This window comes from Xenopus laevis, chromosome 5L (assembly GCF_017654675.1).
Source record: "Xenopus laevis strain J_2021 chromosome 5L, Xenopus_laevis_v10.1, whole genome shotgun sequence".
Classification (NCBI taxonomy): Eukaryota; Metazoa; Chordata; class Amphibia; order Anura; family Pipidae; genus Xenopus; species Xenopus laevis.
The window spans coordinates 136,628,900-136,652,559 of NC_054379.1; the positions used below are offsets into that span (position 1 = coordinate 136,628,900).

At 40.3% G+C, this 23,660-nt stretch overlaps 1 protein-coding gene across 1 annotated transcript in view; it reads left to right on the forward strand.

Annotated features, from left to right (window-relative positions):
* klhl24.L (kelch like family member 24 L homeolog) overlaps positions 1 to 14,630 on the forward strand; it is a 31,526-nt gene extending 16,896 nt beyond the window's left edge. Inside the window, exons 2-7 of the mRNA XM_018263903.2 lie at positions 2,477 to 3,445; positions 4,482 to 4,666; positions 7,552 to 7,670; positions 9,501 to 9,689; positions 9,990 to 10,178; positions 14,109 to 14,630. Of these exons, the coding sequence (XP_018119392.1) occupies positions 2,526 to 3,445; positions 4,482 to 4,666; positions 7,552 to 7,670; positions 9,501 to 9,689; positions 9,990 to 10,178; positions 14,109 to 14,309 (1,803 nt within the window). The 5' untranslated portion in view covers positions 2,477 to 2,525 and the 3' untranslated portion in view covers positions 14,310 to 14,630. The remainder of the gene's footprint in view (positions 1 to 2,476; positions 3,446 to 4,481; positions 4,667 to 7,551; positions 7,671 to 9,500; positions 9,690 to 9,989; positions 10,179 to 14,108) is intronic.
* The last annotated feature ends 9,030 nt before the right edge of the window (positions 14,631 to 23,660 follow it).

The following is a 23,660-nucleotide window of genomic DNA, read 5'->3' on the forward strand; positions in this document are numbered from 1 at the left end:
GACTCCAAAATGGCAATCGGACTAGTCCCTGGATCAACTTGCACTATGAGCTCTCCCATAACCTTGTATTCCCTCACTTGCTAAAAAGCAATCCAACCCCTTCTTAAAGGGGCCTGTTTGCCCTCCATGGGTTATATTTATCAAAAAGTGAAGTCAGAAATTGCCACAGTCCTCTTGAGTGAAATTCCGCCACTCTCCATTCATTTCTATGGGATTTTTAAAAGAGTATTTATCAATGAGTGAAAGTTCACCCTTTAAAATCCCATAGAAATTAATGGAGAGAGAGGAGGAATTTCACTCTAGAGCAGTGATCCCCAACCAGTAGCTCGTGAGCAACATGTTGCTCTTCAACCCCTTGGATGTTGCTCTCAGTGGCCTCAAACCAGGTGCTAATTTTTTAGTTTTAATCGCATAAAACCAAGTATAGTGCCAAGCAGAGCCTCACATAGGCTGCCAGTCCACATAGGGGCTACCAAATAGCCAATCACAGCCCTTATTTGGCTACCAATGAACTTTTTTATGCTTATGTTGCTCCTAAACTCTTTTTTACATTTGAATGTGGCTCATGGGTAAAAAAGATTGGGGACCCCTGCTCTAGAGGACTGTGGTGATGTCTAACTTCACTCTTTGATTAATATACCTCCGTGTGTGTTAGACAGGGTGCTCTACATACAGTAGTATTAGGAGAGGTGACAGGCGAGGGGTATTTTGTCTTTGTTTTTATCCCCTGGATGGTTGCAATGTAAAAAAGCTGTGTGTGCCCAGGGCCTTATTGTACAGTTGCCAGTGCTTTATGTTGCTCTGCTACACTGCACTATGGGGATGTGTAACTGGTGATAAAAAAAGAAAAGCAATGCATTTTACACATTTTAGTGTTTTTTTTCCTGAATGTTTCATATTGCTTTTAATGTAATACAATACACCCATCTTTCTCAGACAGCCTTATTGGGGGTCTCTGAGGGTTGCAGTGCAACAAGAGCTGAAGCTTCATAGGTTGGACGGTTCTATTAGAGCAATGCAAAGTGTGTTTGTCAAGGCCCCACAGAAACATTTACAGAAACATTTTTTATATTTTACCAAAAATAAAAATATAGTGTAAGTAAATCCTATGTTTAAATTCCAAATATTTTACCTTTAAACAGCAAGTAAAGGTGCAGTTCACCCCCAGTGATAAATATGTACTGATTTCTCTGCCTTCAAAAGGTAAGCACATTTTCCCTGTAAAAGGTGTAACACAATAGCAGGCCTGAGTGTATTGTACTGTCAACAATGATTGCCGTGTCTGCCAGGAAGTTTATAAATGCAGAGGTGCAGCTGATGGCATCAAAGTGTCCAAACACATCTAACTGCCAACATATGTTCTTCTATTAATAAGGAATCGCATCTGAAAGGTCTGTCTTATGTGAAAGATGTGCTGAAGGAGGGGTGAGGCTGGGAGGTTGGGGTTATATTGGGTAAGGATACAGATCTTTACAACATAATGACAGTTCCCCTTTAACTGATTTTGGCTCTGGATCACCAGTCAGTGACTACATTTCAGCCTGCAGGTTTGCACGCACCGGGGCACGGCAGTATACTTGTGAGAGGTAACACGTTGCAATCTGCTCCTGCCATACAGTAACTGGGAAACCCAGCCAGAAGATTCTGCCAGCACATGTCCTATTAATAAGTGCAGATGAGATCACATCTCTCATGAAGCCAATGGATGGGCAGCTGTTAAAAGTGGGGTCAGGCAAAATGTTACAGGGTAAAATAAGGTAACAAGGTTCATATTTTTATGAGCCTAGGAATGGTGTTTAAATTAAGGTAATACCGATTATATCCAAAACACCAGGTCCCAATGTCCCAGATAATAGAGTCCATACCTGTAGTGCTGGCACACTCTGTGATCTATAGTAGATAATATTTACTTTACCTCTGCATGCCAACACGTGTTCAATATAGGGATGCACCGAATCCAGGATTTGGTTGGAGATTCGGCCTTTTTCAACAGGATTTGGATTTAGCCGAATCGCATGACGTTTTGTCCCAAAACAAGGAAGTAAAAAAATGTTTTCCCCTTCAGTTGCACTGAAAATAAAGTGCCCTATTGAACTAGGGATGCACCGAATCCACTATTTAGGATTCGGCCGAACCCCCGAATCCTTCACAAAAGATTCGGCCAAATACCAAACCAAATCCTAATTTGCATATGCATTTGGTTTGGTGTTTGGTATTTTTGCATATGCAAATTAGGATTTGGTTCGGTAACCATTTATTGTACAGTGCTTTATAAATATATGATAATACCAATCTCTTTTACCTTGGAAACCACCTGTCAAGGGACAATGGCAGCATAGCTAACCCTCAGTGAATGTCATTCTGCTCTTTTTCCTTCTCCATAAGGTCATTTAAGTGAACTTAAGAGCATTTCTGAATCTGCTGTGGTGGGTAATATTGGGTGCGCTTTAATTTGTGATATTTTTTTGTTTTGTAGGCATAGGCTGAAGACTTGCTCAGCTACGTCGTAGCCTTCCGACTGAACAATGGTTCTCATCTTAGGGCGAAGAATGAACAGAGAGGAGGGTGGGGTACGTGAATCCCCAGCAACTAAGCGTAAGGTCTTTGAGATGGACCAGAAACAGCTTACTGGTCATGAGGTGTTTGACTTCAACTCTGGCTCCTCTCACTCTGAGAGCATTCTGCAGGTCTTTAATGAGTTTAGAGAAAATCGCCTGTTTACTGATGTCATTATCTGCGTAGAGGGCAGGGAGTTCCCTTGCCACAGAGCCATCCTTTCTGCTTGCAGTATCTACTTCAGGGCCATGTTTTGCAATGATCATAGAGAAAGTCGTGAAATGTTGGTAGAGATCAATGGGATTTTCTCCGAGGCCATGGACTGTTTTCTGCAGTATGTATACACTGGCAGAGTGAAAATCACAACTGAGAATGTCCAGTATCTCTTTGAAACCTCCAGCTTGTTTCAGATCAGTGTATTACGGGATGCCTGTGCCAAGTTCTTGGAAGAGCAGCTGGACCCTTGCAATTGCCTGGGTATCCAACATTTTGCAGACACTCACTCTCTCAAAACCCTCTTCACCAAGTGTAAAAGTTTTGCTCAACAAGCTTTTGAAGATGTGGTTCAGCATGAGGAATTTCTGGAGCTGGGAAAAGCCGAGCTCATTGATTATATTTGCACCGATGAGCTCGTTGTCAGCAAGGAGGAGATGGTATTTGAAGCCGTCATGCGTTGGGTTTATCATCATGTAGATGTCAGAAGACCCATGTTGCAAGAACTTCTGACCCACGTCCGACTCCCATTGCTGCATCCTAACTACTTTGTGCAGACTGTGGAGGTCGATCAGATCATTCAGAATGCACCAGATTGTTACCAACTGCTTCATGAAGCCAGAAGGTATCACATCCTTGGAAATGAGATGATGTCCTCAAGGACCAGGCCTCGCAGGTTAGAATCGCTCAGCACTGTTCCATGTGCAAAGAGTCACCCAAAAAGTCACTTCTGTATCCTATTTCAGCTAAGCCCCTAACCCTGTAATTGGTAGCAACCAACATGCACTTTTAGTTTTAACGGACTAACAGTAAAAGCAAACATCTGATTGGTTGGTATAAATTATGGGGCTAGGGCTCACTATGTTTGGTACGGTGATTTCTTGCTTTTTTGTAGTTTTGATCCATTACTATTAATATATTTTAGCTTTTATATCATCATCATCATTTATTTATATAGCGCTGTCAAGATACGCAGTGCTTTATATCATAGACCCATTTGAATTGCCTTTAAGCATTGCTTGTTAATACAGATATTATTATGGCTTCTGTTTAGCAACAACTGCATGGATGCTGTTAAAGGCATGACCCTAACATGTATCCTATGTATATTTTTTCATGTTATTGTCACATTATAATGAACATCTGGACAGAAAGCGAGAACTATTTCACAATAAATGTTCCTGACTTCAGGGGATCCTATACCTACAAATGTTTAGTTATTTGTTCTTGTTCTGCTAATTCTACTGTTAAATTCAAAATCCCTAGAGGTAAAAGAGTACGAAATTGGTAAACACTGAAGGTATTGCACAACATGTTATATTGACTGGAATTGCAAAATACTAGTGATTGCATCATTTATAATATTGACCCTTGCATGCACTAAAACATTTATTGCACAATAAATTCTATATTTTTTTCAGTCTTTTATTTGCCTTAGTACTGGGAACCCTCAATATGTTCAAGATATTGTAGTGTGGTTGATGATCTGGATTCTTTACATACAATGATTTCGTTTTACAGTTTTTTGTGAAAAAAAGCCTGTTTAGACCCCCTCATATATTGGTCCAAATAGGGCACAGGGTGTTCTCCTGATCACAAGAAGTGATTAGCTGTCAATGCCAGGATTGTTAGTATAGAGAAATGTTCTTCATTATGCATATACAAGAGAAGAGCCTTTTGAATATAATTATGTATTTTTTTTTTTTTCTTAGGTCCACAGGATACTCTGAGGTGATTGTGGTGGTAGGAGGGTGTGAGCGAGTTGGGGGCTTTAATCTTCCTTATACAGAATGCTATGATCCAGTCACAGGAGAATGGAAGTCGCTTGCAAAACTACCAGAGTTTACTAAATCAGAATATGCCGTGTGCGCCCTCAGAAATGATATTCTTGTTTCAGGTAATGTGAGCTGTGTGATAGGATATTAGCCTCTAAACTAATCCTGAGAGAAACAACCTTATCTATAGTACGTTTTCTTTTCTGTTCACTAAGGGGCAGATTTACTAAGCTCGAGTAAATTTTCGAAGTCCAAAAAGTTAGAATTTTGAAGTAATTTTTTGGATACTTCGACCATCGAATAGGATACTACGACTTCGAATTTACGTTGACTTTGATTCGAAGTAAAAATCGTTGGAATATTCGACCATTCTATAGTTGAAGTACTGTCTCTTTAAAAATCGTTCAATTTCAATACTTCGCCAAATTAAAGCTACCGAATTGCTGTATGGCCTATGGGGACCTTCCAGTGCATTTTTTAAAGTTTTTGGCATTGAATAAAAATCCTTCGATCGATCGCTAAAAATCGTTCGAAACTATTTTTATTCGATCAATCGAATGCTATTTTAGTGCTAAATCCTTCTAATTCGATATTTGAATTCGAAGGATTTCAATTCGATGGTCGAATTTTGAGGGTTTTAACCCCTCGAAATTCGACCCTTGATAAATCTGCCCCTTAATGTCCTTAATTTGCCAGCATTTCCATGGGGATACAGAAGGGCTTTTCTTGTGAGGGCTCCCATAATGAATCTAAACACACGCAAGAAGATGGTTGTTTTTTGGCCATAACCATGCCGCAATCCAACATGACCTGTTATGCAGACTGCCTACAAATCTGACCTCTGCTATAGCATACCTCCAAACTGACAGTTTTGTTTGTGGACAGTCATGATTTTGACAGCTTAACCCAGAGTCCTAGATTGTTAGTGAAATATCCTGAGTTTCTCTTTGATCTCCTACAAGCAAAGTTAAAAAGTTTCTGAAATTTACTTAAATAAGAGGCTCTTGGCCGAGAACCCAGAACACTTGGCACAGCCACTTAGCTAGATTTGCAACAACTTAAAATAAGCGGGTCTGTTGGAAGAACTGAAGTTTTCAGCTTAAACAGCAATTCACTTTCATTAGCAAAACTGTATTAACACATACAACATGGCCCTAGAACTCCCAGAAATGTATTAAAACATTCCATAACCTGCCAAATTTTTATAAAATGGGCATAAGTTTAGGGTGTGTGGCCATAAAATGGACATGTTCAAAAAAACTGCTGTTACACGCAACACCGTCTTTCCGTTTTTAAAATATTTTGAGGTATGCTATAGCAGTGCTGTCCAACTTCTGTAGTACTGAGGGCCAGAATTTTTCTTCCCTATGTGGTGGAGGGCCAAATTGTTGTCTGAATTTAAGGTTTAAACAATGCAGGGGCCAGTTAATCTCAGTAAAAATCTTACACAAGGTAAGCAGTGACAGCAGGCAGATTTTCATGTTGGGGACCAGGTCCGGACTGAGAATTAAAATAGGCCCTGGCATTTCAGGTACACAGAGGCCCAATCAGCCCACATAGAGGCCCAAACAGTCCCCATCAGCCCACTAAATACTGACTTTCTTTTGGACCTTATAGCAGCCCCTCTGGCATTTGCCAGAACCCACAGATTGCCAGTCCAGGCCTGTTGGGGACCACACAATGGCGGGCTGCCAGTTGGACAGCGTCGGGTAATAGGGTTTGTGGTGGAGCCACCCTAGCAACTATGATACTAATGTTGGTTGTACATATATGTTGAACCCAAAGTTCTTGAATTGTTATATTGACACTGTCTGACCATGATTCACAGCACATTAACATTCTCTTTGTGCTGGATGATGATTCAAAGCATAAATTACCCTATTTATAAAGCATCAAAGTACTAAAATCACTTGAAATTTGACTTCTATCACCCTATTAATAAAGAATTTCTACATCTGCATCTACAAAAATATTACTGAAATTCATTCGGAAATCAGACATTGTACAATTATATTTCTTGGGAGGATAAAGATCTTTTGGGAAAATACTAGCCAATTATATTTTCCTATTCATTTTGTAGACTTCAAAATAATGCTATTGAAATAATGGGGTTTCACTAGCTTAATACATTTAAATTTAATTTACTCCATTGAAAATAATATCTCTCTGACTTAGTAGAGAGTAGAGTTTTTGCAGGTTCCATCACCATAGGAAACAGGTAACGTGCTACTTTGAGCCTTTCCAGAGGCAGGTTAATACAGAGGCAGACTACACTATTGTAAATGAATATATTTTAAAGAAATTTAGATTTTTTTTTATTCTTCCGTCTTGTGATGCTTTGGTGTAGAAGCAAAGAAAGATTGAAGTCCATAGGGCTATGGTGACCCCTTGCCTTGCTTTTAGCACAAAATGTAATTTCTGTTCCATAACAACATTTTATTATGTTAGTTCCCTGCTGCAACACTTGATAAAGTACAGCTTGTGCCTAAAATATGCTGTGTATATGACACCCAAATACATTTGTATTGTGAAAATATGACATTCAGCATCACAACAAGAAAGTAAAAGACAGGGGCGTGCTCTTATTATTTCCATATCAGTATAGATGTTTTACAAAGTTAAGAATAGCATCCTGGATTCATATATATTACATTATTGAACTGCAGCAAAAAAGTGAAAGTTGTGCTCACTACTAAGAGCAGAGGATCTCTTATTAGTTAATTTAAAATGAAGTAGTTCAGGAACTTAGATAGAGTCAGTTGTGGGGTTCATGGAAAAAGTACTTTGCATGAATCGAACTTTTGGTGCACAAAGTATGTTGGGACATCAGCAGCTAAGATGACTTTTAAGGTTTATAGCATAAGGGCCAATGGCAAAGATAGTGATAGAGCCATTTAACCTCTGGCCAACAAAACAGTGTACCCAAGGGGATTTACACATTGCTACTCATATATTAGAAGACACAAAACATGGGTGGATAGAAGGTAATATTTCCTCCCCTATGCAGGTGGCAGAATCAACAGTCGCGATGTCTGGCTTTACAACTCTCAGCTGAATATCTGGATCAGAGTTGCTTCTCTAAATAAGGGGAGATGGCGTCACAAAATGGCAGTTCTGCTTGGCAAGGTAAATTATTTGCATAAGAACATTTTCTGACACAGGTCCTATTGTATCTTGCCTTGGCTCAGAAAAATTAAGCGGTGGGATTGCACAGTGCTCTTGAACATTTTGTTCACATTGATGGACATTTGATATAGATTCTGGAATTTAATAATGATTTTAATAAAGTTTTAGGGTAATTTTGTAACCCAATGTATTCCAAGATGAACTGCAAAAACAATAATAATCATTTTGGAACCCATCCAATTCCATAACCTCTAAGCCATTACAGATTTCTTGCCCTTACTGGATAAGTTAACCATGAGTTTGCTTACAGTTATGTGAACGAGCTTGATCCTTGGAATTTATCTGCATAACTAATAATATATAAGGCTATGAGATATGATAAGGAAGATTGGTGCAAGATAAAAACAATTTAGGTTTAGGAAGAAACTCAATCTGATTAAGCAAATCATGTACAGGTGAGGTTTGCACTATCCAAGTAGAAATATTGTATGTGATACAATCAGTTTCTGTATAAGAGCATGGGCCTGCTCAGTTTCCAGTTCTTAAAAATAGATTAATTATATGGAATATTGACCTACATTTCATACCAAGACACCACCTATGACCGAGGGGGGAGGTCAAATAAAACAAATTTAAAAAGTTGCAACTTCTGACCAACGATGAGGATTATGGTAAAGTATATTATAAAGAGAGCCATATTCCTTTATAATGTGGTCATGAAAAACTAACAATGAAAAGTATTGTAACTGTGGGTTGAAGGGTTAAGGATAGAACAATGAGCTCTGAAATCTTCTGTTCAGGGTTCATAAATATAAAGCAAATTTATTTAAAAATAAAGCCAGTTTTGGGGTTTTTCCCACACAGTCAACCAGACAAAGGGGCAAATTCACTAAGCGCCGAACGCTAGCGTTTGGCATTTTCGTTACTGCGCAAATTCACTAACGCACGCTGGCGTAGATTCGCTAGTGTTACTTCGCACCCTTACGCCTGGCGAATTATCGCTACGGACGTAACTACGCAAATTCACTAACGCGCGCAGTGTACTGAACGCTACCTTTTACGCTAGACTTCCTTCGCCACCTCAGACCAGGCGAAGCGCAATAGAGTAGATAGGGATTGCTTCAAAAAAAGACAAAATTTTTTCTAAGTCCCAAAAAACGCTGGCGTGTTTTCTACATTATGGGAGATAGGCTGAAAAAGATCGAAAACATTTTTGGGGCTCCCCTCCTTCCCCCCTACATTTCCTGACTCATGGCAACTTACCTAGACAGTGGGCACATGTGTAGGGCAAAATAAAAATTTTATTTGATGTTTTGAAGGTTTCCCAGGCATTTGTAGTGCTGATACGTATTCCTCCATTGAAATTTGAATTTGGCGCCGTATGCAAGTTAACCATCGCTAGCGTAACTTCGCTTCGCTTAGCGAATCAACGCTAGCGCAACTTCGCAACCTTACACTACCCCTGAGCGCAACTTCGGATTTTAGTGAATTTGCGAAGCACTGGCGAAACTACGCCTGGCGAAGTGCGGCGAAGTTACGCCTGGCGCAACTACGAATCTTAGTGAATTTGCCCCACAGTCTTTTCAATACCAGAAAGGAACCTTGTTGGTTTTGGGGCAAATATTTTCTAAAGAATTGAAATAGTAGCCCAGACCAATATTTTATTTAAATGGAGTGTATACGGTATATTGTAGGTGGTACTGGCACATTTTGATGAATTAAATGAACACAAGATTCATCTTTCCATTTACCCTGTTATTGAGTTACTATGGAGCAGTTATTATAGGTATGCATTATAATATTTAGTTTAAAATGTCACTGTTTTTGCAGGTGTACGTTGTGGGAGGTTACGATGGACAGAACAGGCTGAGCAGTGTGGAAAGTTATGATTCTTTCTCTAATCGGTGGACAGATGTGGCTCCACTAAAAGAAGCAGTGAGTTCCCCAGCAGTGGCAAGTTGCCTTGGTAAACTGTTTGTGATTGGCGGAGGACCTGATGACAACACCTGCTCAGACAAGGTACATGGCCTTAATGTATACATATTTAGGTACCACGTGTTAAAAATAATAATAATACATATAAAAACCTTGGTTAGCAAGTGTAAGTAAGCTTGACTGGCCATTCCACCAACATCAGGGATTAGAGGGTTTGTGCATATTGCAAAGAAGAGTAGTACCTGACATTTACAGTGATTTGCAGGAAAATAACCATGGCATTTCATCAGACAGAGGTGAAGGGAACTTTATTGAGCAGCATGTATTTTGGCTTTCCTTATCCTGTAAGTATGACCTGGACGTATGATTATTTTTGGTCCCCAGGTCCAGTGTTATGATCCAGACAATAACACCTGGCTGCTACGAGCTTCCATTCCTATAGCAAAGAGGTGCATTACAGCGGTGTCCTTAAATAACCTCATCTATGTTGCTGGAGGGCTTACCAAATCAATTTACTGCTATGACCCAGTGGAGGATTATTGGATCCATGTTCAGAACACATTCACCAGACAGGTAAACAGTGATGTAATATCCTTCCTTTTTCAAATCAAGGTCGCCTTTACCTTTGAAGTGTTGGAATAGAAAATTAACGTCCTATCTAGGTAACCCGCAGAGCTCCATCTGCTGTCCATGTACACAAACCCATTCAACTAATCATCTAGATGAGTTAGGCGACCTGAGGACATGGGGCATTTCAGTTTGGCTGAAGGATGGCACAGTACAAGTGACTATTCCATTTGTAAGGGTCAAGTTTCTCATAGATGACCTTAAAAGTGAACTAAACCCTAAAACCAAATATGATTAGAAATACCATATTGTATAAAATGAACTTAATGCACCTGCCTAAAGGTTTAGGGGCAAATTCACTAAAGGACGAAGCGCCTAACACTAGCGTTAATTCACTAGCATAGTGCATTTTCGTTAATTCACAGATTCATTAACGGACGCTGGCGTAAATTCGCTAGTGTTACTTCGCACCCTTACGCCTGGCGAATTTGCGCAATGGACATAACTACGCAAATTCACTGACGTGCAAATTTTTCTGAACGCTACCTTTTACGCCAGACTTCCTTCGCCACCTCAGACCAGGCGAAGTGCAATAGAGTAGATAGGGATTGCTTCAAAAAAAGTTAAAAAATTTTTGGCGTTTTTTCTTTTTTTATGGGTGATAGGCTGAAAAAGATCGAATTTTTTTTTTTTTTGGGGGCTACCCTCCTTCCCCCCTACATTTCCTAACTTATGGCACCTTAACTATACAGTGGGCACATGTGTAGGGCAAAATAAAAATTTTATTTGCTGTTTTGAAGGTTTCCCAGGCTTGTGTAGTGCTGCTACATATACCTCCATTGTAACTTCAATTTGGCGCCGTATGCAAATTAAGCATCGCTAGCGTAACTTCGCTATGCTTGGCGAATTAACGCTAGCGCAACTTCGCAACCTTACGCTTCCCCTGAGCGCAACTTCGGATTTTAGTGAATTTGCGTAGCGCTGGCGAATATACGCCTAGCGAAGTGCGGCGAAGCGGACGCTGGCGCAACTACGAATCTTAGTGAATTTGCCCCTTAGAATCAGAGTAATGATTGGATTTTGTTAGAAGTGTCAGTGACACTGCACATGCTCAGTGTGGTTTGGGCAGCTGTTGAAAAGCTTAGAGTTAAGCAAATCATCAATCACAAAATGAGGTTTGCATATCATATAAATGATTCCAAAAGGCTGATTATTAAAATCTCATGCAAGTTGCCCTGGTTTTTGAGTTGTCTCTAATTACTAATGAGCCATGTATTGTGTCTATAAATATACAGTATATTGTGAGTCGGTCCCTTAGCTCATGTAACTGGCAGCAGCTCAAAGAATCCGCAAAAAAGAAGATGGGGAGCTACTACAAGCATCTTTGGAGGCACAGATCTTTACGTCTAAAGGGCTGTGGTTGCCATGGGATAGTACCGTACCTCAAAACATAATGGGGGTTATGTAATAAATGGCATTAAATTTGCCCAGGACCCATACCTGTTTAAAAGCAAACATTTTATTGGTTGCTGTGGGTTACTGCCTCTGGGCAAACCTAGTGCCTTTTATTACATATGAGGGATTGTGTAGCATTTGCTTCGTTGTTAAGCTTTATTTCTCCTTTAAGACAAGGATTGTTTACTGTATGTGTCTAGCCCACTGGCTGCAAAAGAACTCTTACCACTTCTTTAAACAATGTCTGTTTCAGAAAGGATCCCTTTATACACTGTTAATACTAGCCACTTTTTCATACATTCCATGAAGTCTAGGCTGTAATATATTAGAGACTGGCTCTAATATATAAAATTATAACTGGCTCCGTTTTTATCGTCCTGGACTGTATTACATTTGTGCCTGTATTTTTCGTAACTGGGCATGCTGAGCTGTGAGGAAACAGACTCAGTAATCTTGCTTTTGTTTAGAACCATCAACAACATCTTGCATTTTTTACATAAAATACTCCCCCTCATATCCCATGGAGTTGTGCAAATCACAATCTGTGCATTCTTTCTAGGAAACAAGGGTTTCAACTTATAGCTAAAATATTTTGTTTTGTGCAGTTGCACTTTGTCTCTTATTAAAGAGTGCTGATGGTATAGCAGAGTCGTGGGTTCTTAAATATTTATTAAAATCCTGACGTCTATGGAATTTGTTTTAAGCTTATTTTAGAGACAGTTTACAATTCTGTGCTGTTCACTAGGCAAAATACTTGCATAAAAAAAAAAAAAGAGACACGGAATGTGTAAAATCATGTGGATTACAGGGTCAGACTAAAGGTGGTCATACAGGTATGGGACTTGTTATCCAGATTGTTCGAGACCTCTGGTTTTCCAGATAAGGGATCGTTCTGTAATTTGGATCTCCAAATTAAGAAACTTAAAAAACATTTAAATATTAAATTAACCCAATAGGATTGTTTTGCATAAAATAAGGATGAATTATAACGTAGTTGGGATCAAGTACAAGGTACTGTTTTATTATTACAGAGCATAAGGAAATAATTTTTAAAAATTTGAGTTATTATATTATAATGGAGTCTATGGGAGATGGCTTTCCCGTAATTTGGAGCTTTCTGGATAACGTGTTTCCAGATACCAGATCCAGGCAATGTAGTGTGGATTAGCACACCCACCTTGTAGATAAGTGAAGATGTGCCTGGTGCACGTGGGTGGAGGCTCGGCAACCCCCCAAAGCAGCAATGTGGAAAGAACCTCACGGCACACAGGTCTGCATGAAGTTTCCAGTGATTTATTGAAGCGGAGTGCACTGCAACGTTTCGGGGTCACCCCCTTTGTCAAGCATACGGATTACAACTCGCATATGCATATAAATAGGTGATAAATAATTACATACAGCTGACTTGATTAATTAACCAATCAGTAGTGCTTTAAAATCTCAGCAGTGATTAAAAATGCAAGTAAAACAAACTATCTATTTATTTGCAGATAAATTTTCTACTTTTCTACGTAATTTATTATCAGGGTCAGCTATCCTAGACTCCTGTTTTCTGCACATAGGGTAAGCGTTTTTTAGTTTGTAATAGTAACTTTTGAATGATGGGTAATGTGTTTTATTCGCAGTTATGTATTAATTTTTTTTCTTTATCAAAGGCTATGTGGATTTCTGCTGGACCAGCCCTGTTTTCATTAACCTATTAAGGACTTTTATTGGAATATGTTCACTGGTTTTTTCACATATTGGTTTAGTACAAGGAGTTTGTTTTACTTGCATTTTTAATCACTGCTGAGATTTTAAAGCACTACTGATTGGTTAATTAATCAAGTCAGCTGTATGTAATTATTTATCACCTATTTATATGCATATGCGAGTTGTAATCCGTATGCTTGACAAAGGGGGTGACCACGAAACGTTGCAGTGCACTCCGCTTCAATAAATCACTGAAAACTTCATGCAGACCTGTGTCCCGTGAGGTTCTTTCCAAATTCCAGATACCAGATCCCATACCTGTACACGAGTCAACCTGTATGATATGGCCGATATTCCAGTGTTCTATTCTGTTTGGACAGACAGCTCAAATAATCAAAACAAATCTAGATGTGAGCTCCTCTTCGCTTCCTTTTGGCCAGGTAATTGAGATATTCCATTTGGAATGATAATTATCAATCCTGGTGGGATTACAAGATTATCTGAATGCCCCCTTTAACTAGCCATACATGCCCAAATGGTCAGGCAGCATGGTCAAAATCCACCAAATTACCAAACCAAATCTGAGCTTGTATAGCCAGTTTTAAGGGCATTAAATGTGAGGCCTGTTGGTTTTTGCTAGTTTGCTAGTTTTTGCAAGGTAACTTAGCTTGGGTGCAATTTTGGATGATGCCTTGGTACTATATAGCCTGACACTTTGGGGGAGCAATATATTTATCTGAACCTGCTTTATTCAGAGATGCCATATTGACTCTGAGGATTTCATTGCAGGAGAATTGTGGCATGTCTGTGTGCAATGGCAAAATCTTCATACTGGGAGGAAGAGGCGAGAACGGAGAAGCTACGGACACCATTTTGTGCTACGATCCTGCTACCAGCATCATCACTGGAGTAGCTGCTATGCCCAGACCTGTTTCCTACCATGGCTGTGTGACAATCCACAGATTCAATGAAAAAGCCTTCAAAATGTGAACCATTATTACCTAGATCATTTTGATGTCGGGTTAGATAAAATTTGCTTCCACCCCTTTGGAATGGCCACACAGCCGTAGACTCACGAGTCCTGGATAGCCATACATCTTTTTGATTGGCGAGAACACAGTCGCATTCTTGAGGTGGAGAAGGACTTGTTTGATATCTGTAATATAATTTTCTTTAACTCTTACTTTTATATAAGCAATATTAATGTTGTTTGTATTTGGTTTTTTTATTGTATGGTGTAGGTTAATATCTTCTTTCGTTCAGTCTGGGGTCAGAGAATGGCATATGGACTCCTTAAAAACCTTTTGCTGGTATAATACATAGAGGGGCATATTTATCAAAGAGCGACAGGACAGTTCCTCACTGGGAGCTGTGGAGTTCTTATTTGGCAAACTGTGAGGCGTAACCTTAGAAGTCCAGTTCCCCAGTGCGCCAAAAGAACTTCAGTCCAACACTGAGCAGATGCAGCATTCTCTATTTTTTTCTTGTGTTTGAGGAAGGCACAGTTTTGTCACATCTATATATGGTCGAAGTCCAAGGAAACTGTAGCACACTGATCCAATTTGTAGTGCTAGGAAAAGTGTTTTTATTGGCTCAAAGTAGACATCAAAAAGAGTTTGGCAATGTTTCGGGCCACACTGGGCCCTTTATCAAGCCTATATATCTATATATGGTCGGAGTTTTGGATGTTATAAGTTCTCACCCCCCCCGTATTTCTTCCTATATGTAAATTGCACAAAAAAGCCCTACAAAGTGTAAGTAAAGATTTACTTACCTTAAAATCAGAGACGGATTAAAGAATGGGCTACCCTAGGCTATAGCCCAGGTTAGGGGTCCAGAGTGATTAGGGGCCCATCGAAATTTTCGATTACAGGCCCGTAATCTGGAAACCCGTTATCCATAAAGCGCCAAATTACGGGAAGGCCAACTTCCACAGACTCAATTTTAACCAAATAATCCAAATTTTTTAAAATAATTTTCTTTTTCTCTGTAATAATAAAACAGTAGCTTGTAGTTCATCCCAACTAAGATATAATTAATCCTTATTGGAAGCAGAACCAGTCTATTGGGTTTATGTAATAGTTACATGATTTTCTAGTCGACTTAAGCTATGAAGATCCAAATTACTGAAAGAGCCTTATCCGGAAAACCCTAAGTCTCACACATTCTGGATAACAGATCCCATACCTCTTATTTGAGGACAGGTGCATGATACCTGGGATACTTATGTATGGTGTACTGTACGTCTGAGCTCTCTAAGGTGGCACGAGCCAAACCCAACGTGTCTTAGAGAGCTCAGACGCACATCACACACACACGTGCCTCGTCTTGTCTGGCTGCCTAATCTTCTCCCAGCAGGTACTGATCCAAAAAGGAAATAATAATTGAAAAAAGGTAGATCATGGGCTCTTTGTGTCTAGGTGCATCTGTGACAATCATTAATTGTTATATATTTCTAAACTTTTGGGGGTGGGAGTAGCTTAGAAGGGGGACTTGTGGAAATGTAGCCTAGGGGCCTCACATCCTATTAATCAATATTGGCCAGTGTCTGGTGCATTGGCAGATGATGAATTGAAGAGGAGCTATGGCTGGTGCTCTATGTACAAACAATTGAAACAATAGAAAGGCAGCAATTGTATGTATGGATATATATATATATATATATGTATGCTTTACATCCATTTGCCCTGTGGGCCTATTGGTTGCAGAGCATACAAGACTGGCCCATATATGTCCTCCATAATTTAGTGACAGGATCCTTCTGGGTGCTCAGTGGATACCTAGGCCAGTGAACTTTGCTATCTAGGGAATACTGTTTATTTTAGGGCCTATACATTCAGGTTTGACCTTAATACCAGAACTAATAGCTAGCCATGTACAACAAATCTGCCTAATGTAACACAGGGGGGATGTAATAACTGATGCAGAGTTTGCTGCAGATCTAATAACCCACAGCAGACAATCAGATGCTGCTTTTAAAGAGCAGATAAATTAATGCTACCTGCTGATTGGTCACTGTGGGTTACTGCTGCTACTGTAGTTCATAGAAATACACCTTTGAACGCTAGTGATGGGCAGCCCTTAAGCTGTTGATTGGATGCTGGGAATAGCAGTTCAGCACCAGTGAAAGGACCCTGGTAGCCTGCTGTAGAATAGAATGTCTTTAGGACCACGAATAAATAAATAAATACAAACTTTAATAATTTTTAAGACTTGTTTGAAATGTTCAGTAAAATCTTTTTTTTTTTTTTAAATTTGTACTTTATAGCGTGCATTGTTGCTCCTGTTATGTGTGACTGGTGCTTTGCAATATTTGCAGTTCCCTGGGTCATGTCTTTTCACTAATGTTTCACTTTTGTCTGACAGAATTGCTAGAGATCTATTAAAGGGGCGATGCATATTATATTTGCTAAATGTAATGTACATAGAACTTTTAATGCGGTGAGCTGCATCCAAACTACAAATAATAACTTATTGTTTGAAACTGATGAAATAAAACCCCTGTCGCTGACGATTAGACGGTTGTACAACAGTTTAGTTCTGGAGGTTAGAGGCTACTGGGAGCTGTAGTTCAGCAATACTTGGACTGTGACCAGACACAAGATTCACTAAAGCTTATTTTGGGCAATGTGATTTAGGCCTCCCATCTACTGAAATGTCACTAAGGGGCATATTTATTATGCTGTGTACAACTAAATTTGCCCAAAAAAAACGGTGTAAAAAGCTGTGTAAAATAAATGGCGTTATTATTTTATATTGCTTCTGGTGGACGTCACTCTAAGAAAAAATGCGTAAAAAGTTATTTAGCGGCCATTACCCAGAGAAACACTAGTTTTGGCAACATCTCATTCAATGCCACACAGTTTGGCGACAGACATGGCTTTGCATTCCTGACAGTAAAAGGGTTAAATCCTTTCCAACTGTCGGCAGAAGATTTGCATGTAGTGAGGTGGGTGCTGTTTTCCTGAGGGACAGATTCAGTTAAGCAAATTTGACTGCAGAGTATCTATGTACAAAGCCAGACTAACAAGTTCTATCCTCCTGGAAAATAGCAGCCATCACTCACAGCAAACAGCTCATACAGGGGAACTAATCCTCATTGATATGTGTCATTTAAATAACTGACAAACTGTGCCATGTGTTTCAAATACCCAGTCACCCCCAAAATGTAAGTTTCCTTACTTTCCCTGCCTGCCCAGCTGCCCCTCAACTCAGTGGCCAGATAAGTTGCTTCTAATTAGAACTATATACCCCAGATTTTCTTTTTTTCTAAATAAAATATATTGCTAAAAATCTTCCAGGTATCAGGTTTAGGTGGAGGGCTACTCAGTTCTTCCGTTGCTGTTTATGGGAAGTGACCCACTTCAGTGCCTATTATTTAGGGCCCTATGCCATAGGCCTCAACTAGGCAGGAGATAAGACGAGAAAATAAGGCTTATATCAAATTCAGCATCTCTTTTCCAGTGTATTTCAGCCAGTGAAAAAAATGCTTAAAGGGTTTGTTCGCCTTTAAATTAACTTATGATGTAGAGAGTGATAATCCGAGACAATTTGCAATTGGTTTTCATTTGTAGTTTTTGAGTTATTTAATTTTTTATTTAGCAGCTCCCCAGTTTGCAATTTCAGCAATTTGGTTGTTTGGGTCCAAATTACCTGAGCAACCATGCATTGATTTGAATGAGAGACTGGAATATGAATATATTGGCCGTTAAAAATTATGATTGATGTCAATGTTATTGATAGGGAAAGCAATAAATATATAGGAAAGCTGTTTTTTTCAAGAAAATGTGGGAATTCTACATGTAGGTTAGAGTTTCAGTTAACTGCCAAAGATCACACTGGATCAAACCCTGATCCTATAACGATGGGGAAGGTCACACTGACGTATGACTGGTAAATGCTCTGCTGTTGCTCTGCTTCTCAGCCGTTTCTAAATATAAATGTGGAATTGGAATCTCCTTGTTATGGAAAGGAAATGGACCACCTCATGTAGACAATGCCTGTTAGAATACTTGTTCAGCGCCCGAAATCAAACAATCCTTAATTAGAATGTTTATTTTCCTGTCTGACTCTTACAGTAAAAACAAATGTTTTCTTCTCCTTCAGAGATTGTGGATCTACCGTATGTACACAGGCACTGGCTTTGGCCCACGAAGCTACATTTAAAAAGTACTGAAAGTGCGTATCTCATTGTATGTTCTATTTTCTAGGTCGTTTTTTGTTATTGAGCAAAATAGAGTTCACCCTGTGACAATTATTGCCCTAAAAATACTATAAATGTGACTAGAGAGCTGTGGGTTCCCCTGCAGCAAACCCTGTTTTCACCCTTTGATTGATATTGAGATATATATATATATATACTGTATATATATATAATCATTCATAAAGCTGGAGCACTAAAAATAGGCAGCTGCCAGGGTTCAGCTTACAAAAAATTTTGTAAACTGGACAACAAAAAAACACACTCAAAAGAATTGTTAGGTGAAAAATTATTTTTTATTTTTCACCTAACAAGTCCTGTGAGTGCGGTTTTTTGTTGTCTAGTTTATATATATATATATATATATATATATATATATATATATATATATATATATATATATATATATATATATATATATATATATATATATATATATATATATATATATATATATTGGATTCGGCCGAACCCCCAAATACTTTGTGAAAGCTTCGGCTGAATACCGAACCGAATCCGAACCCTAATTTGCATATGCATAATTGAATAACTTGCATATGCAAATTAGGGGTGGGAAGGGGAAAACATTTTTTTTCTTCCTTGTTTTCTGACAAAAAGTCATGCCATTTCCCTCCCTGACCCTAATTTGCATATGCAAATTAGGATTCGGTTCGGCTGTGCAGAAGGATTTGGCCGAATCCCGAACCGAATCCTGGATTCGGTGCATCCCTTATATATACCTGTATATATATACTGTATATATATATATGCAACAGTGTGTTGATGCAAACAAGACTGGTTGCCGACGTGGCCCCCCGACTGACTCCCTATTTTTAATATGATCCAGTACCTTTAAAATAACCTAATCTAATACTGCACTGGATTATGGATATGTAGTGTTCTGGGAGCGGTTCTGCGTGGTTCTCCTACGTAACACCAAATTAAGCAAAGATCTGGCCAATCAAGCAAATCTTTTTGTGTAATGGCAGCTTTATATATAAAGCTATATATAGCACACAGGCAGTCTAATTCACAAAGTCAGTTGCCAATTATATAATGCTATGTTAAGCCAACATTTCTCATAAGAGGTGGGAATCCTTTGGGGAATGTGTAAATCAGCTTTCCAGAGCAATCCGTGCCTTGACAGCCATAGTCAGCAGATAAATAAGTTAGTGAAAGTAGGAAACTCTTTTGACTTGACTCTGCTTATAACAGATCAGATGGCTCTTGTCTGCTCACAAAAGTGGATTTTTTTGAGCAAAGTAACATCTCAAGACTTTCTCCTCTTCTCAATAACTTACTTTTCTGCCTACTGGCCGGTTGGCCGAAACAAACAGCGGGTGGCGCCATTGTGGCGCCAAGTCAGTATATTACAGGTGTAAAAAAAAAAAAACTGCTAATATCCTGAAAAGTTGAAAAAAGTTTATGGCAATTGCAAAAGTCCTCAGGTAAACATTCTAACACATTTTTAAATTCATTTGTTTGGAGCATGCTGTACCTATACCAAGCCTACTAGCTCTGGAACATCAAAAATGTGAATTTGCTGCTGTAAAATGTAGCAGAGCAACAGCCAAAGAGCTAAAGTTTGGAAATTTGGAAATTAGTAAGATTATTAAACTGACAGCTTTGTTAACTACAGAGTAAAGAAGGGAAATATATCATTTTTGGCCTTATGGAGGAACACCGGAATCACTGTAGTACTCACTAGACTGGCAACCCTACGGTTTTCTGACTGAGTTTGTTGGGACATTAAGAAAAGCAAGAGCTGTAGGGTGTCCAGCTTGTGCAATAAAGAGGTATTACTGGGGGCGTGGTCTGACTGCTGATGTGATAGCACGCAGAAAACGGAGCCTAAAACCCTGATAACCCTGCTAAAACCGTTGCAAAATGGAGCTGGAGCTCGGGAACTGTCAGGCGCTACCGCAGAGAGAACTTATGAATCAAAACCAAGCAAACAAACGTCCTTCGGAGGCGGCGGCCCGCCTGGAGAAATATGCCAGGGACTCGTCAAGCGAGGCGCAAAGACCATGTAAATGAGGCAGACAGTGATGGTTCAGAGTCAATTGATGACAGGGCCCAAGCACCAGATGAAACATTGCCAGAGGGTGAGCCTACTCTACGAGACGTGATGTCAGAAATCAAAGCAGCTAACACAGCTTGCACAACCCTCATCAATACGAGGACGGAAGAAATTAAGATTAAGATGACCTAGAAAATCGGCTGCGACGCAGTAACCTCGGGTTTGTCGGGTTTGCTGAGATGGCAGAGGGGACTGCGCCTGAGGCCTTTCTTGAAGCATGGCTGAAAGACACGTTTGGGGCAGCACAACTCTCTGCCACCTTCACCATAGAACGTGCGCACCGGGTCCCAACCAGGCAGTCCCCCCAGGGGCCCCCGCTAGGCCATTGATAGCAAAATTGCTGAATGCACGTGACAAGATCCTAGCATTGGCCAGAGGGCAGGACCCATTGCGCAACCAAGCCTCCACAATCTCAATATACGCCGACTACTCCATGGAAGTCCAGAGGCAGAGAGCCGGTTTCCACAGTGGGAAAAATCAACTACGTGCAGAAGGGCTCACCTACGCCATGCTGTACCCTGGCGGCTGCGGGTCCAGGCCGACGGGAGCACTAATTTTTTCATTGCGCCACATAAGCTCACCCACTGGCTGGATGCACGAGGTGCGCGTCCCTGAAAGGATTACAAAGCTGGCTAATACTGTGGCGGACCCACTCGGCAGCCACAACCAATATGTAAGTTCTGATGCATATGTTATAACACAATAGGCCCAAGGGGATTTTATTGAACTGCCTTAATACCACTCACTTTCTACTTAAGCGCTGCTCAAGCCATATTAGTAACACAAGGGGAAGACATACCATAGCAGTTGTTTCGAGACACTAGTCAAACCATGCTGATGTTCCGAATGAGAAAGTGCTTGGCAACTTCCACCATGCAACCCCTTGAGATTAACAATCCTCATGTTGGTTAAACCTGAAGCAAGTTCCAGCTCCTAGTTCGGTGGAGCTACCTTTTTTTTAGCATTTGCTGGATTTTGTTCTGGATAATCACCCTTATGGAGGTGCGGAGGGTCGTGTCGCGGATCAGGTAAAGCCTCAAGATCATCTAAGCTTGAGTAGCCACAAGGCGAATTTAATATCAGAACCGCAAGGTGTGTGCGGAGTGGCATGACTGACCCCAACCCAAAGTGAGGGCAGGAATGAGTGTTTCGGGATAAATTCTACCCACAGTTTTGAAGAGGGTGGAAGGGGAAGGGGGTATGATAAATAAGGGGTTGTTTAAGGGTGCAACGTTCATGCACAAGTTTACAATATGTGATAAATCATCTGTTTTGTCCTTAAGAATCGCTCAAAGGAAATTATTGACATGCATATTATGGCAATTGATATATAGCCTGATGTTGCTAGATTGCTGGTACAATGGGGATTAATATCACTATCAATGACCCAATAAAACGTAGGTTAGTTATGGATTTTCTAAAAAGGCACCAAACCACCATAGCCTTTCTTCAAGAAACCCACCTAACCGGTTCCAAGACACTGGCTCTGTGGAGGCCATGGGTCGGGTGGGCCTACCATGCAGGATACTCAACTCACTCATCAGGGGTCTCCATACTAATAGGTAAAAGTGTCCCCTTCAGATTTGGAAGCATAAAGACAGACCCGAAGGGGCGGTATATTTTTTTACATGGCTATATCCACTCGTGTGAAATACTTTTATCCAACATTTATATTCTCCCCTCCTTGTTTGAGACCCAAGTCATGCAAGTGTTAGCGGACCAGATTACCCAGTATCCTCATGCTATGGTCATAGCCACGGGTGATTTTAATGAAGTTATGTCCCCCGAGTTGGATAGGTTATGGAAACTCCCTAACAGACCCCCCCAGAAAACTTCTGGACTCAGTAAGATAACCCAATCACTGGCACTCATAGATATATGGAGAGTAGCCAACCCGGATAAGAAGCTTTTTTCTTGCCATACAGTTGCCCACCAAGCCTTATCCAGAATTGATGTGGCCTCATAACTACAACAGTGGTCCCATATGTGACCGGCATTAACTACCTTCCCAAAGGTATTTCCGACCATGCCCCACTGCAACTTAAGTTCCAACCCCCACACAAAACTGAAAGGTCCCGTCCCTCTATTAACCCGGTCTGGTTAAATATACTGGACAATTTCAAAACAGTGAAAGGGATTATTGATGACTTTCAGGCCTTAAATCCCAACATTCCCACAACAGTTCCTACACAGGTAGTAAGGGTAGATACTCAAGCAGCAATGGCCCCACCCCTGAGAATCTCAAATTACTTCAGGAGGCTAAAGAGCCTCATAACCAAAGCACTAAACCATCACTATTTCAGCAAGGTAAAGGTGTATGAGCAGGGAGAGAAGGCAAGGCCCATGTTGGCTCACTTGGCAAAAGCACAAAATACCCCACCCCCTATACCGGCACTAAAAGACAAGCAAGGGATTTTACACACAGAGCCTGGCAGGGTTAGGAGCATGCTCACAGACTTTTATACTAACCCATACACTGGTAAACTTGAAGTTTCTGAGGCAGAAATCGCAACGGTTCTAAACACAGTTGAGCTCCCAGCAAGATTATAGGGAATACCTCGATGCTGACCTTACAGCTATAGAAATTCAAGAAGCAGTTGACTCCTTTCCACAGGGTAAGGCAGCTGGCTCAGATGGCCTACCAATTGAGCTCTTCAAAAGACACTCTAAAAAGCTGATTCCGCAGTTACTGAAACTATATAATGATGCTATTAAAGAGGGCCACCTTCCACAATCCTTATACGAAGCTGCTATAGTCCTTCTCCCGAAGCCGGGGAAGGACCCCCCATCTCACTTCTCACAGCTGATGTGAAAATGTATGTGTTAGGTGTTAGCCAGAAGATTAAGTAGGGTTGTAACACAGGTAGAAGGTTGAGAATGGCCACCCTTATGAGACCTAGAGAGGAGGGGGGGGGGGCATGGCTCTCCCCGACTTATATATCTACTTTGTTGCAGCTCAATTGGTGCATATTATGCCAATAGTTCATCAAGACATATCCCCCCCACTATACAGACTGTGGGCTGAAGCAGCCAATAACCCATACACACCTTGGGTCTTCCT